Source organism: Geotrypetes seraphini, chromosome 3 (assembly GCF_902459505.1).
Source record: "Geotrypetes seraphini chromosome 3, aGeoSer1.1, whole genome shotgun sequence".
Classification (NCBI taxonomy): domain Eukaryota; kingdom Metazoa; phylum Chordata; class Amphibia; order Gymnophiona; family Dermophiidae; genus Geotrypetes; species Geotrypetes seraphini.
In genome coordinates this window covers 36467757-36484608 of record NC_047086.1, presented here as the reverse complement: position 1 = coordinate 36484608, position 16852 = coordinate 36467757, and the positions used below count along the sequence as shown (strand labels likewise).

Here is a 16852-nt window from a genome sequence, read left to right as displayed (position 1 = left end):
GCCCCAAAGATGGTGTCCTCTCGCGCCGCCACATCCACTGTAAAACCTTGTAAAGGTAGGAAAAGAAGACCAAGTAGCTGGCCCTACAAATTTAAGCTGGATGGACTCTCCGAGACTCAGCCATGAAGATGCAACACTAAGAACATAAGAATAGCCTTACTGGGTCAGACCAATGGTCCATCAAGCCCAGTAGCCCATTCTCACGGTGGCCAATCCAGGTCACTAGTACCTGGCCAAAACCCAAAGTGTAGAAATATTCCATGCTACCAATACAGGGCATGCCTTTCTGAATAACAGACTATGGATTTTTCCTCCAGGAACTTGTCCAAACCCTTCTTAAAACCAGCTACGCTATCTGCTCTTACCACATCCTCTGCCAACGCGTTCCAGAGCATAACTATTTTCTGAGTGAAAAAAAAATTTCCTCCTATTGGTTTTAAAAGTATTTCTGTGTAACTTCATCGAGTGTCTACTAGTCTTTGTAATTTTTGACGGAGCGAAAAATCGATCCGCTTGTACCCGTTCTACTCCACTAAGGATTTTGAAGACTTCAATCATATCTCCCCTCAGCCGTTTCTTTTCCAAGCTGAAGAGCCTTAACCTTTTTAGTCTTTCCTCATATGAGAGGAGTTCCATCCCCTTTACCATCTTGGTCGCTCTTCTTTGAACCTTTTCTAGCACCACTATATCTTTCTTGAGATAAGGAGACCAGAATTGAATGCAATACTCCAAATGAGGTCGCACCTTGGAGCGATACAGGGGCATTATGACATTCTTAGTCTTATTAATCATCCCTCTTTTAAAAATTCCCAGCATCCTGTTTGCTTTTTTTAGCTGTCGCCGCACATTGGGCGGGAGGTTTCATTGTATTGTCTACAATAATACCCAGATCCTTTTCTTGGGCGCTAACCCCAAAGGTGGACCCTAGCATCCGGTAATTGTGATTCAGGTTATTCTTCCCAATGTGCATCACTTTGCATTTGTCCACATTAAATTTCACTGCCACTTGGATGCCCAGTCTTCCAATTTCCTAAGATCCGCCTGCAATTTTTCACAATCTGCATCCGTTTTAACAACTTTCAACAGTTTAGTGTCATCTGTAAATTTAATCACCTCACTCGTCGTTCCAATTTCCAGATCATTTATATATAAGTTAAATAGCACCAGTCACAATACAGACCCCCGCGGCACTCCACTGTTTACTCTCTTCAATTGAGAAAAATGACCATTTAACCCTACCTCTGTTTTCTATCCGATAACCAATTCCTTATCCAGAACTGAACTTTGCCACCTATCCCATGACTCTTTAATTTTCTCAGGAGTCTCTCATGAGGAACTTTATCAAAAGCTTTCTGAAAATCTAGATACACTATATCAACCGGCTCACCTTTATCCACATGTTTATTCACACCTTCAAAGAAGTCAAACAAATTTGTGAGACAAGATCTCCCTCGGCTGAACCCATGCTGACTCCGTCTCATTAAGTCATGTCTGTCTATGTGTTCCACAATTTTATTTTTTATAACTGTTTCTACCATTTTGCCTGGCACCGAAGTGAGGCTTAACGGTCTGTAATTTCCCGGATCTCCCCTGGAACCCTTTTAAAAAATCGGCGTAACATTGGCCACCCTGCAATCTTCAGGTACTATAGATGATTTTAGCGACAGGTTACAGATCACTAACAGCAGGTCAGCAATTTCACGTCTGAGTTCTTTTAGTACCCTGGGATGTATACCATCTGGTCCTGGTGATTTATCACTTTTTAACTTGTCGATTTGGCTCAGTACATTTTCCAGATTCACCGGTTGAGTGTTCCCTGAGAGAAACCAGAGGTTGCTTTCCACAGGCAATGTTGACAACATGCCCATGTAAATCTATCTGGCAATAGAGGCCTTGGAAACTGGCTTACCATGCCTGGACTGACTAATGAGTACAAACAGATGATCAGAAAGACGAAAATCATTGGTCATTTCTAAGTAATGACTCTTTGCACATCTAGTTTCTGTAATATCCTATCCTGTTTATCTGACCCAGTGGGTTGAAAAGCAGGCAGCCAAACATCCTGGTTGACATAGAAATTGAGTGCTGGGTAAAATATTTTCCCCATCTCTTGGACAGTTCCACAGCCCTGGAAGGCAGGGGTGGGGTTAAGCCTGAAGCTCCCGCCCCCACCCACCCCTCCCTTACAAGCTCCATTGCACATGGTACATGGACACTCATCTGTTGGCAATCTGGCACAAATAACACATGAATTCACGTAAGCACATCCTGAGGAGTGCATTCCTGTCAATTTTTGTAAAAATCGAGGGGTTTTGAGGTAGAGAGGTTTCAGAAAAAAAGATTGTTTAAAATCCAAGATGGCCGCTGCCAGAAAACTCACACCAAAAATGGCCCGTGGAGACTTTATTAAAAAAAAAAAAAAAATGACCTCCCTAACAAATAATGGGTCTGTACTTATAGTTCTGTGCAGTGCCTGCCTGTCAGCTTTCCACGCAGCTGAAGTGGATGGAAAGGACTTTCTGCTTCAGAAACTTCTCCAAGTGACTCCAAACCCTGAAATTTTCGAGCTGCAAGTCGGAATGACCCCAACCGAAACCTGCATCCCCCACAGAACCTCAAAACACAAAAGGGTAGGAAATACGCAGCTGACACTCTGATATCTCAAGAGTTCTTATAAAGAGCACCCAAATTTCTAAGAGGTTTGCTCCATATAAGACCCCCCACTGCATCATCCTTTTCCGAAATGGTGCCTCAACACAGTTTTGAAGGGTCTTATTAAGGCTGGTGGTAGACTATTCGACCTGCCAGTCGGAATGACCCTGACGACTGAGACCTCCACCCCTCACATAACCTCAAAACACAACAGGTTGGGAAATACACAGCCGGCACCCCAATACCCCAAGGGTTCTTACAAAGAGCACTCTCAGCCTACATTTAATCATCTGAAAAATTCAGAAGGCAAGCTGGCTACCATGGGAACGGACCTCAAGCCATAGGTCCACCTGTAGGATTGCTCTGTGAGCTGCAGTCCGGCTTTGCGGAACCTGCATCCTTTCCCAGGCAGAGAATCCCTAAGTAAGGAGTCTCAGGGCACCAAAGCTACCGAAAAAGCAAACTTTCGATAAAAATAAGAAAAAAAAAATAAGCAGAGCAGATCAGGAACACCTCTGCATGGTTTGCTTGAAGAAAGAATAAAGCTGAAAGAGGCACTATACCCCACTGGCAATATGGGAGGTGCTGAAAGTTGTGAGTATCATACTTCTGCAAGACCCAGTTTGTAGGTTTGGCTTGAACACCTAATGTATGGACTCCTGAGGAGATGTAACAGAATGTAGATTATAAGCCCTCTAGAACCAGGGAAATATCTACTATACTGGAGTGTAACTTGCTTTAATTTACCTTTGGAAAATATAAACAGCCACGGGAGAGGACACATAGAATTTTTCTCTCTGTGTTGCCTTCCATAGCTTAGTATTAGTTTTAGTAAAGCACACTAACCAACAGGATGCTGGAGATGGTGTGAGCAAGCATGGACAGAAAAGTGCTATCAACTTATTATCCAGGCAATTTAGACAGCTGTGAGGAAAAAGAGGAGCAAAAATTAATAGGGCAAGAGTAATAGCTAAGGGGGAAAAGAATAGGGGAGAAGCACTGAGTGTGCCACATCAGGGAAAAGATGCTATGGTCCTGAAGAGGGCGTAAATTCCATTGACAGTCAAAGAAAGAAAAAGAAGCTAAGAATAAGGTAAGGAAGAAGGATATGTGAAAGAAGAACAGAAAAAAAAGGAACAATAGAGAATAAAAGGGGATCAGTAGGAAGTTAGTCCAGGGCAGCAGCAGCTTGTCTATGCCCAAGAACGAGCAGTGAGAAATAGACACTGTGGCGAAATGTAGTCTTGTGGGGATGATGAAAAGGAAAGAAATTGGATTCTGAATTTACCTGAAACCTTTTTTCACATACACTAGGTATTTTAACTGCCTCCTGATATCTTACAATCTAAATTTGCCCTTGAGGCAATGGAGAGTTTAGCAACTTGCCCAAGGAGCAATAGTGGATTTGAACCCTGACTTTCCAGGTTCTTTCGTTTAAATTTTTTTTATTCATTTTCATACATCCACAAGTGTAACATAGAAATTTAAAACGATCTCATAAAACATACACTTGAATTCCTTTCATGTACCACTGTAAATACAATATATTATTCTATATTTATGAACAATAATAACTGAAATAACTTTCCTGGTTCTTAGCCTGCTACTCTCAACTCCTCCATACCACTAATCAAGATTTTCACATGAACTAAGGTATTGTAACCAGAGACTATGTATAATTACATAAAGTAAATTTATTGGATGGTAGAAAGAAAATAACCAACAAACCTCACTAGTAATGGTAGTGTAGTCCTCTGCTGCCAACATGGAATCAGAAGCTAAGAAGTTGAAAATAAGGTTTGTGATGTCTGTACATACTGTCCTCAACATGTGTCTGGCCAGGTGATTTTGAGTGTCATCTAAAAAACACAAACCCCACCATACATATTACATGAGCTGATACCACTATTCCAGTTGAAAACATGTTAATGTGAACAGGACATGGGAACTGCTACCTGTAAAAAGCTTAGCTCCCTTTTCGAATAACCTGATGTTGGTATACTGGTTTGAAACCTCTTCCTGGAAGTCCTTCATGGTCTGTTTCCTGCTTGCTCCAGAAGCTACTGAAGCTGAAGACATGAAGACAGAGCGTACCACCTCCTGGTAACTTTTTGTCAGGGGCCTAGAGAAGGAATAAACATTTCATTTCAATCACAGGCTAAAGATTCACTGAAACGAGGAAGAAAAGCTACCACCTGGCACTTGAAAAAATCACAACTTGTTTGAACTTGTACAGCCAAATGATTGTACAGATGCTCAATGTTTCAGCAATCTCACCAGGAATGGGAAAACGCTGGACTCAACTGGACTGCAGGACTACAAACTGGACTCAATGCATTAAATATGTAATACCTCTGTGAAGGTTCCACTGACCTGAAAATTTGATTTGTCTTTGGCACATAAGGGATAAGTTTTCAAATGATTTGTCAGGACCTGTGTGTATAAAATACAAAAGGTATCTACACAACTAGGCCCTTTGGGATCATGCAAACCTTACCATATAAAATAAGGCATTCTGATAGAATGTTAAAGATTTAAATGTGTAACTTGATTTTTCAAAATGCAAGGTGCATAAAAAGCAACTTTGCACCCTATTTGCAACAGGTAAAAGTTATGGTCATATTTAGCCACAGAATGACTCTGACCTTCAAAGTCAACTTTTGCATTAGATTTGAGATTGAATTATTCATCCTTCCAAATTCAAGTTAAGCTGCAAATTGTACACATCATTTTGGTTACTCGTGTGCTTTAAACTGCATGTGTAATTTTGCAGTTATGGACACTACTGAAAATTTATACTTCAATATTCTTCCTACTTCAATCATTGCACTGAGTACTTGAACTAGCAACACAATGATAAGTAGATAAGTGTTAGGAGATTCATAGATCTTGTATAGCAGAGGTAGAACATGGACTATCTCCTAGTGGTACACAGAGGATTCAGGTACTCATCTTTAATAGCTACAGACATATTGCTTTAGATCTCATGTATTAAACCATTCAGAGTGGTTATGTGATGGAACATTTGATTAATCCTCTCCAAGCTATTTGTAGCACACTGTTCATGACATCCTCTTTACTACACCTGCGCTTTTATTTTGAGGCACATACAGTTTGAACATTGCTCCAGTTGCAAGAAATGCAAGTCTCTGGAGTGCATATGAAATGGGTGTGCCATAAAGCATACAGTAGTTACTTACCGTAGCAGGTGTTATCTGGGGACAGCAAGTAGATAGTCTTACATGTGGGTGACGTCATCCTTGGAGCCCGGAATTGACAGTGGTAAAAGTGTATTGCCACTTTAAGTTTATAGAAACTTCGTGACTGCCTGCATCGCACATGCGCGAGTGCATTCCCTCCCGACGTCAGCTCGCAGTACCTCAGTTCCATAAGCAAGCTAAGCCAACCAGGGAAGGTGGGAGGGATTTGCTGTCCCCGGATAACATCTGTTACATTAAGAAACTGTTCTTTATCCTAGGACAAGCATGCAGCATATTTTCCTATGTGGGACTCCCTAGCTGAATATAATGGGATGGAGGGAGAGTTGGCCATTAAGAAGAAAATAAATTCTGTAATACTGCTGGGTTGAAATGACCACCTCACCTGGAATAGGATTCTAGACAGTAGTGAGATGTGAATATGTAAATTGAAGACCAAGTAGCTGCTTTGCAAATTTCATCAATGGGAGTTGAATGTAAGAAAGCTACTGATACTGCCAAAGCTCAGACTTTGTGTGCTGTAACGTGTTCCTCGAGCTGCAGCCCAGCCTTAGCATATTAGAAGGACATACAGGCCGCTAGCCATGTGGAAATAGTTTTTTTGGTTACAGACCAGCCCAATCTGTTAGGATCAAAAGAGATGAACAGTTGAGGTGAAGTCCTGTGTGGCTTGGTCCTTTCTATGTAATAAGGCAAGGCACGCTTACAGTCCAATGTATAAAGAGCTGTTTCTCCAGGATGAGAATAAGGTTTTGGAAAGAAAAAGCACAATGGACTGATTCAGGTGAAATTCCATGACTACTTTTGGAAAGAATTTAGGATGGGTCCGGAGAACCACTTTGTCATGATGAAAAACTGTATATGGTGGGTCAGAAACCAATGCTTGAAGCTCACTCACTCTACGGGTGGAAGTGACAGAAATCAAGACTACCACTTTTCAAGTGAGAAATAGAGAGCTGCACGGGAATGGGGATGACGGGAATCCCGCGGGACCCACGGGCATCTTGCGGGTTCCCCCTTCGGGTCACGGGGATCCCGTGGGGACACCCCCTAGTGTCGCGGGGATCCCGTGGGGACGCCTCCGAGGGTCGTGGGGTTCCTGCGGGGTTGGATGTACTCAGTCGCGCGGCTCTTCTTCTCCCTACCTGCTCTGCTTGCAGCACAGAGCCAAACGGAAGTCTTCCCGATGTCAGCGCTGACGTCGGGAAGACTTCCGTTCGGCTCTGTGCTGCAGGCAGGGCAGGTAAGGAGAAGGACAGTAGCCTCGCGGCTCGAGTGGCGTACCAAGGGAGGGGGGCAGTCCGCCCCAGGTGCAGCATAGCTGGCCAGGTCCCCTTACTTTTGTGGCGCTTCCCCGACCGACCGACAACAGCCCCGGTCCGACAAACCTCCCTGCCCTGTAGCCGCGAATCTAAATTACCTTCTTACAGCAGCTGTAAGAAGGTAATTTAGATCCGTGGTTAAGGGCAGGGAGGTTTGTCGGACCGGGCCTGTTCTGTTGTCGCTCGGGCGGGGAAGCACCACGAAGGTAAGGGGGCAGGGAGAGAGAAAGGGAGGAAAGGTGGAGTGGAGAGGAAAAGACGCTGAAAGGCCATGGGGAAGATGGGGGTGGGGGGGGAGAAGGACGCTGAAAGGACATGGGGAAGACAGAGGGGGGAGAAGGACACTGAAAGCACATGTGGAAGACAGAGGGGGGAGAAGGACGCTGACAGGACATGGGGAAGATGGGGGGAGAAGGACGCTGAAAGCACATGGGGAAGAGAGGGGGAGAAGGACGCTGAAAGGACATGGGGAAGTCAGAGGGGGGAGAACGACACTGAAAGCACATGTGAAAGACAGAGGGGAGAGAAGGACACTGACAGGACATGGGGAAGATGGGGGGGGGAGAAGGACGCTGAAAGGAAATGGGGAAGAGAGAGTGGGGAGAAGACGCTGGCAGGGAAGAAGACAGAGATGCCAGACTATGGGGGGAGCGGAGGGAAGAAGATGGGTGCCAGACCAATTTGGAAGGGGGAGAAAGGGAGAGGCACAGTAACAGAGCAAATGGAAGACGCAGAGAGAAGAGAGACAGTGGATGGAGAACATGAGGAAAGCAGAAACCAGGCAACAAAGGTAGGAAAAAAATTCTTTTTTTTTTTTGCTTCAGGATAAAGTAGTATATTAGTTGTGTTGATAAAAATTTATAAACATTAGAGGCTCTGGTAGAAACCCGTTTACAAAGTATGTATTCTTCCCAATTAATATTTCCCAATTAATAAAGTCTTTTTGCTTATTTGTAAATGGGTTTCTACCAAAGCCTTTAATTCAGTAGCATAATTAACTGAAATAACTATTTCTGAAGTTTATAGGGACGGGCGGGGACATAGGGGATTCCTCGTGGGGACGGAGGGGATTCCTCACGGGGACGGAGGGATTCCTCGCGGGGACGGGTGGGAGTCCTCACGGGAACGGGTGGGACTTTGGCGGGGACAGGTGGGAACGGGTGGGATTTCTGTCCCCGCGCAACTCTCTAGTGAGAAACTTAAGATGTATAGAAGCCAGTGGCTCAAATGGTAGTTTCATCAAACTGGCAAGGACTACATTAAGATTCTAGACAATCAGAGTGGCTTGAGCGAAGATTTGTGGTTGAAAAGACCTTTCATAAACCTGGAAACCAGCAGATGAGTGGCCAGAGGATTATTTTTGACAGGAACATGAAAAGCATTAATAGCACTGAAGTGAACTCTGACCGAAGTGGTTTTCAGCCCAGAATTGGAAACATGGAGAAGATAATCCAACAATGACATAAAATAAGAGGAAGAAGCACTTCAAAGAGACTGAGCTGGCTTTTGAGGAGCCGAAAACTGAGGTCTCTGTTGTTTATGTCTCTTCTATGGTAGAGGCTTTGTAGAAGAGGATGTGCCTGGATACTTTCTCTTGTATGAATAAGAAGTAGGTTTTGCAGCAGGCTTAGATTGTTGGCTCTTAATCTTAGAGCTATTTAAAGAGTTCCAATTCTGCATATACTGAGTAGCTTTTGAGTAGCTGCCTCTATCCTGTCACAAAAGAATTCTTCACTGAGACATGGGATGTTTGCTAAGTGGTCTTGAAGATTAATGCCCATGTTGGTAACTCGCAGCCAGGCAAGGTGTCTCATAGCAACAGACATATTAGATGCTCTAGATGTGAGTTCAAAAGCATCAAATGTCGTTCTTGCCATATATTTTCTTGTTTGAAGTAGACTGAGAAGTCTGCTGAAAATCTACAGGACGGTCTGAGGGAATATGTTGCTCAAAATAAGCCAACTTCTTTACAAGATGTTTAAGGTAAAAAGACATATAGAAGTTGTAATTAAGAACTCTGTTAGCTAACATGGAATTTTGGTAAAAACAGCGACAAAATTTATCCATAGTACGACCCTCACGTCCTGGTGGTGAAGAAGCATAAACTCTGGAACTGGAGGATTTTTAAAGGATCAATTGGCTTGCATCGAGAGACTCTATGCTGTAGAGGCCTGCAATGCTTGCTGGGAAAAGGATGGCTTCTTAGCAGGCTTCCCCAATGCAGGAATGATATTCAATGTTGATGCCGGTGCCACCAGTACCAAAGGCTCGGATCTATCTCCAGAGTCCCTTGTTGAGCAGAACAACTTTTCCTCCTGAAAACGAAAAGCCTTCAATAAGTGTTTTTGTAAGGTAGAAAAATGAGTGCTGGTATCTGCCCAATGCTCAGGGCCCAAACACTGCAACCACCAACAATGCGGGTCAGTGACTGAGATAGGGCACCGACACCACGTTAAACTCAATGTTTACAAAAGAGGGAAAAAACCGCCGAGGTAGAAAAAAAAGAGAGCCAAAAGGCCCTACTGAGGTAGAAAGAAAAAAGGGAAATAGATCTTTTTTTTTTTTTTAACAGAAAAAAGATGATTAATAAGAAAATAATAAAAGGTGGCAAAACGCCAAAAGTAGTATGTTGACAGGAAGGTAACGCGTGTTGGACAGAGTCCAGAAAAAAAGCACTTCTTCATTCTGGGGAAAACGAAGAACTGAGGTACTGCAAGCTGATGTCATGCGGGAAGGCACTCGTGCATGCATGGTGAAGGCAGTCGTGAAGTTTCTAAAAACTTAAAGTGGCAATACACTTTTACCACTGTCCGTACCTGGCTTCGTGGATGACGTCACCCATATTTGAGAATATGCTGCCTATTTATCCTAGGATAAGCCAGCATCTTGCAAGTAGGGGATCCTATGGGGCATGCATTCATTCATAAGATTTTCCAAAGAGAAACAGGACTTCATACATTTTTAACATGGATGGTCAATAAATTTTAATCTAATGATTTGTTAATCACCTTTCATATTCATATTAAGGCTACCCAAAGCAAAGTCAAAAAATCCATCATCCATGAATATACAAAACACATCACAGCAAGAAATTAGAACACATACATATAACCAGGGATAGAAGTTAGGAATTCAGCACCTCTTTATACAGCTGAGGTACCTAAATTTGAGAGAATCAATATTAACCAAAATTTAGGTGTGCTTTAACTTTGAAGATAGACCCCTAAATTGAGGTGCCTAGTAGTACATGGTGCCAGTCATGGTACATGGGCTTGTCATGCCACTGGGGCCTGCGCATATTGTCGGTAGTTTTATTACCAGCAGGGCCTCGCAAGGTGGTCAGGTTACAGCAGAGATGTCAGACTAATGATGTACCAACCATCTGGGTAGTAGATGGGCAGTGTTAGAGCTGGAGGATTGTGTTTGAAGCGACAATGGCAACATTAAATTTATACTGCGCAGAAGGCCCGACAATCTTGTATTCTGCCACGAAAACTTGATGATGATTATCAAGTCACTAGGACTCAAACATGAGTCGATGGCACCTAAAAATTTGGCTGAAAGTATAAAAGTTCCCAGAAATCACCTGGGAAATGCAAAGAGTCCAGTAATATCAGAAACAATTGCTACTGCAGGAGATTACTAATGTGTTTACAATAAGCTCTCAAAAATCTTTTTTTTCCTTTTGTTCCAGTAATTAATGTAGGATAGAATTTATTAACTAGGGTTCATGGTAGAGCACACCTGATGATTAATTTGCAGTAATTAAATACATTCGCTATGTCCCTCTCCCCTCACCTTATTAAATATTCTGCAAGTTCTGTAAGAAGCTCCTCTGGACAATCCTGAATCTGCTTCCTTAGAACATCCTTAATCTCTTCTTGTGAAAGAAAGGGGATTTCTTGCTGCTTGTTTTTACCTGTAATGGCCAGAAACATTGCAGCTTTAAGTCTGATGGAAGGCAATGACTTTTTAAAGCCCATAGAGGTTTTCAGATTCTGAGAAAAAAGTGTGAAGATGTGGGAGTTTGAGTTATTACAGCCCTAAGGGATTCTTATCACACATGCACACTGGAGAAGCCATTCCAATTCAACTACTCTTCAGGTGTGCTGTAGCAACACAGTACACACAGGTAAAGTTAAAATGGTGTCATTAATACAGTACATTCTCTATGCTTTCCAGTATGTATGTATCCATATATATAATATATCTACACACACACAGACGCATATACATACTACATGCGTTGCTGGGTGAAGGCTGGGGTGGAAGCAGTGAGTGATATATGCCAAAAGAGATATATACTTCTCCCTCCGTATTCGCGGTTTCAGCATTTGCGGTTTTGATTATTCACGGTTTTTAGTTTGCTGGCTTCTTCCCCCAAATTACATCAGCTTGCATAGAGAAATCGCTGATTCCAAGCTTTTACAGAAAAAAAAATCGCTGATTCCCAGCATTTTCTTCACCATGTTTTGCCTCTCCTTCAGGAACAGACCAGGTCTCCCACCATGTTATTCACGGTTTCACTATATTCACAATGGTTTTTAATGGAAAACAGCGAATAACATATGAAAAAGTTATTCACGGGTTTTCTGTATTTGCGGTTCTGTTAATCTCCTATCACAGCGAATACGGAGGGAGAGGTGTAGTGTGTGGGTTTTATGGTGGGTGAGGGGTGATGTGGAGCATGTTTTGAGGAATGGGTGCTATATGGTGTGTGAGAGATCATTTGAGGGTCAGAGGTGGTGTATGTGGTCTGTGCATGGCTTGAAAGAGGCATAGAGTGTGTAGCTCAAACAGGAGTGTATGGTGATTGAAGAGAGAAGGGTATGTAGTGGATAGGGGTGTGCTGACAGGTGGGCAATACAGATGTTAATCAATGAAAGGTGGATGATCTATAATGTGTGTGATCTAGTCAAGAGTAGTACAGCCCCCCCCCCCCGATTTCCTTTATTATTGCATCATCTATGTCACATTCAATGGGTTTTGATCTTTAAACAAAATATATTATTTCTGTTGAGGATTTCAGACTACCCTATGCTTGTCAGTGATAGAGAATGACACAAGGACAAATTTTTCCTTGTCCCTGCGGGAACTCGTTTTCCCATACTGTCCTGGCGAGTTCTTTTCCTGTCCCTGCCCCATTCCTGTACACTTTGTCCTCATCTGCACAAGCCTCAAACACTTTAAAATCATATGTGTTCAAGGCTTGTTCGGTTAAGGCAGAGCTTACAGGAATGGGACAAGGACAATGACAAAACTCACGGGGACGGGGAAATTGAGTTCCTGCGGGAAAAATTTGTCTCTGTGTTATTCTCTAGTCAGTGATAAGGTGTGGAGATCCTAAGATGCCAGGTGCTTGTTGAAAGACACAAGTCTGGGACTTAAGGCAGACTGACGTAAAGGAGAAATTAGGTTCTTACCTGCTAATTTACTTTCTTTTAGCTTCTCCAGACCAGTAGAGGTTAACTTTACGATTGGGTATATATCTAATCATGACCAGCAGGTGGAGACTGAAAACAAAACTTTGGGACAGTATATCCTAGCCCCTCCTCTCTATTTCCCTCAGTCTGCCGAATAGCCAAGCAGAACCAAGAACTGGAAAACAACAGAGAGAAAAAAACAATACTCCGAAAGGAGTAACAAATAACATACCCAAAAATGCTGTTGGAAAATGCAGAGGAGAAATTCCCGAAGGAAGAAGGTCCCCACAGCTCGCCAGCTAAGCCAGCCGAGCCACAGCCGCTGTTCTTCAATTCTCCCCGGCCCTAGAAAAATACTAGAACCCGCAGCAAAAACCAAAAACTGCCCGCGCAACAGCCCCAACAACAACAACAACAACAGACAGGGTGGGGACCTCTACTGGTCTGGAGAAGCTAAAAGAAAGTAAATTAGCAGGTAAGAACCTAATTTCTCCTTCTTTAGCACTCTCCAGACCAGTAGAGGTTAACTTTACGATTGGGACGTACCAAAGCAGTCCCTCTCACGGGCGGGACCCCCGAAGGGCCGATACCAGAACACGCTCACCGAACACCGCGTCCCGACGCGCCTGAACATCTACCCGATAATGCCGAACAAATGAATGCAAGGAGGACCAAACCGCAGCCTTACAAATATCCACCGGAGGCACGAGCGACGACTCAGCCCAAGAAGCCGCCTGACCCCTAGTGGAATGAGCCTTGAGAAACTCCGGAACCGGCTTCTGACTCAGAAGATAAGCGGAAGCAATCATCTCCTTGATCCAACGCGCAATAGTAGCCTTAGAAGCGCCAGCCCCCCGACGAGGACCCGCCAGAAGCACAAAGAGATGATCGGAGCTCCGAAAATCCCAGGTCCGCTGCACATAAGCATGGAGGACCCGACCGACATCCAACTTGCGCAGCTGTCGTTGCTCAGAAGAACCCTCCCGACTACCCAAGACCGGGAGGACCACCGATTGATTGACATGAAAAGGAGAAACTACCTTCGGCAGAAAGGAAGGAACAGGCCGCAAAACAACCCGCTCCTTCGAAAACTCCAGGAAGGGAGCCCTACAAGAGAAAGCCTGTAGCTCAGACACCCGTCTAGCGGAAGTAATGGCCACCAAAAAGACCGACTTCAGCGTAAGGTCCTTCAACGAACAGCCATCCAACGGCTCGAAAGGAGGGCGCACTAGAACAGAGAGATCCAGATTGAGATCCCAAGAGGGAATCGAGGACCTAATGGGAGGCCTGATCAACTTGGCCGCCCTAAGAAAGCGAATCACATCAGGAATGGCTGACAAACGCTGACCTGTCACCAGCCCCCGAAAAGCCGACAGGGCCGCCAGATGAACCCGAAGAGAAGACCAGGCCAGGCCCCTATCCAGGCCATCCTGCAAAAACTCTAGAATGTTAGGCAGAGAAGCGCGAAAGGAGACCACTCCCCGCGCTCGGCACCATTCCTCAAAAAGACGCCAAACCCGTACATAAGCCCGAGAGGTAGAAAGCCTCCGGGACCCCAAAAGTGTAGAGATCACCTTGTCGGAATATCCCTTCTTACTCAGGCGGCCCCTTTCAAGAGCCAAGCCGTAAGACAAAAGGGAGACGGGTCGAACATGGGAATGGGACCCTGCGTCAGAAGATCGCACTCGAGAGGCAGAGGAAGAGGATCCGCCACCAGATGCCTCACCAGATCCGCATACCACGGACGACGAGGCCAATCCGGAGCCACCAAGACCACCAGCCCCGGATGGCGATCAATGCGAAGCAGTACTCTGCCCACTAATGGCCAAGGAGGGAACACATACAACAGCCCCTCCGTTGGCCACGGTTGGACCAGAGCATCCAGACCCTCGGCCAGACCGTCCCTGCGACGACTGAAGAAGCGGGGTACTTTGGCGTTGCCACTTGTAGCCATCAGATCCATCAGGGGCTGCCCCCAAGCACGCACTAGCAACTGAAACGCCTCGGCGCCGAGACACCACTCTCCCGGATCCAAGAAGTGACGACTGAGGAAGTCCGCCTGAACGTTTTCTACCCCGGCAATGTGAGAGGCCGAGAGGTCCAGAAGATGCGACTCCGCCCAAACCATGAGCCGAGCCGCCTCCTGCGCCACCAGAGTGCTCTTGGTGCCCCCCTGACGATTGACATAAGCCACCGCCGTGGCATTGTCCGACAGGACTCTGACCGACTTGCCCAACAAAAGGGAGTGGAAAGCCAACAGCGCCAGCCGGACCGCCCTGGTCTCCAACACGTTGATCGACCAGGAGGCCTCCTCCGTGGACCAGGTTCCCTGAGCTGAGTGACCCAGACACTGGGCCCCCCAACCCAGGAGACTCGCATCCGTAAGGAGCACCGTCCACTGCGGAAGATCCAGACCCACCCCCTGAACTAGGTGAGGGGTCCGGAGCCACCAACGCAGACTGCAGCGCGCCAAGCCTCGCAGGGGAACCGGAACATCCATCCCGTGCCTCTGGGGAGACCACCTCCGGAGCAGAGCATACTGGAGAGGACGCATGTGGGCCCGCGCCCACCTCACCACGTCCAGGGACGCCGCCATCGACCCCAGGACCTGGAGGAAATCTCGCGCCCGAGGACACCGGGACGCCAAAAGCAGGCGAATCTGAGACTGCAATTTGCTCACCCGGGCCTCTGGGAGGAAGACCTTCCCCAAGGAGGTGTCGAACAGCACCCCGAGGTACTCCAGACGCTGAGCCGGAACCAACCGACTCTTGGAAAGGTTGACCACCCAGCCCAGCGACCGGAGAAACTCCACCACCCGAGCCGTAACCCGGGAGCTTTCCTGCAACGACTTGGCCCGAATTAACCAGTCGTCCAGGTAGGGGTGTACCAGAATGCCCTCCGACCGCAAGGCTGCCGCGACGACCACCATCACCTTGGTGAACGTCCGGGGAGCCGTGGCCAGCCCAAAGGGAAGCGCACAGAACTGATAGTGCCGACCCAAGATCGCAAAGCGCAGGAAACGCTGATGAGAGGTCCGAATAGGAACATGCAAGTAGGCCTCCGTCAGATCGAGAGAAGTGAGAAACTCCCCCGGCTGAACCGCCAGAATGACCGACCGCAGCGTTTCCATACGGAAAGAGGGAACCTTGAGAGCCCTGTTGACCCCTTTCAAATCGAGGATGGGCCGAAAAGTCCCCTCCTTCTTGGGCACCACAAAGTAAATGGAGTACCTGCCCGTGCCCCACTCCGGGGGGGGCACTGGAACTACTGCCCTGAGATCTAGCAAGCGCTGAAGGGTCTGGCGAAAAGCCTGCGTCTTCCCCGGAGTCTGACACGGAGAAGCGAGGAAAAAATCCGGCAGAGAGCGGGCGAACTCCAGGGCATAACCGTCCCTTACCACCTCCAGGACCCACTGATCGGACGTGATCTCGGCCCATTTTGGAAAAAAGTCGCGCAGCCGGGCCCCCACCGGAACCAAGGGGGGCGCCGGCAAGGCGTCATTGTGCAGGACGGGAAGCGGGGGAACCGGCGGAGGGGTTCCCTGCCCCCCGACGGGCCCCCCGAAAGGGCTGCATGCGCTGGAAGAACCGACCCCGGGAAAACCCCGGAGACTGGAAAGAAGCAGCCCCACGCCCAGGGCGATACTTGCGAAATTCCCGCAAACGCCCCCGGGCCGCACCACCCCGAGACGCCGGGCGGGCACGGTCCTCCGGCAAACGGGGAACTTTCGAGTCCGACAGAGTCTGAATCAACTTATCCAAGTCCTCTCCAAATAAAAACGACCCCCGAAAGGGAAATTTAGTAAGCTTAGCTTTGGACGCAGCATCCGCCGCCCAAGCGCGCAGCCACAACACACGCCTTGCGGCCACGCCAAAAGCCATGGACTTAGCCGAGATCCGCACCAAGTCATACAGAGCATCCGAGAGGAATGAGGCAGCCATCTCAATCTTCGCTACCTCCTGATCCACCAGAGACCAGTCGTCAGACTCTCGATCCAAGACCCGCTCCGCCCACCGAAACACGGCGCGAGCGACCAGTCCCCCACAAATAGCCGCCTGGACCCCAAAGGCAGAGACTTGAAAATTTTGCTTAAGGATGGTCTCCAATTTGCGCTCCTCAGAGTCCCGCAAGGCAGAACCGCCCTCAACAGGCACGGTATGCCGCTTGGAAATAGCCGAGACCACCGCATCCACGACTGGCGAAGCTAACGTAGCCCGATCCCCTTCAGGAATGGGAT

General features: G+C 46.7%; 1 protein-coding gene across 4 annotated transcripts in view; it reads right to left on the bottom strand.

Annotated features, from left to right (window-relative positions):
* UFL1 (UFM1 specific ligase 1) overlaps positions 1-16852 on the bottom strand; it is a 149236-nt gene that overhangs the window by 20601 nt on the left and 111783 nt on the right. For all 4 annotated transcript variants that reach the window (XM_033937241.1, XM_033937243.1, XM_033937240.1 and 1 more), the window contains 3 exons: positions 10991-11111; positions 4608-4774; positions 4381-4511 (listed from right to left, as the gene is read on the bottom strand). In XM_033937241.1, the coding sequence (XP_033793132.1) occupies positions 4381-4511; positions 4608-4774; positions 10991-11111 (419 nt within the window). The remainder of the gene's footprint in view (positions 1-4380; positions 4512-4607; positions 4775-10990; positions 11112-16852) is intronic.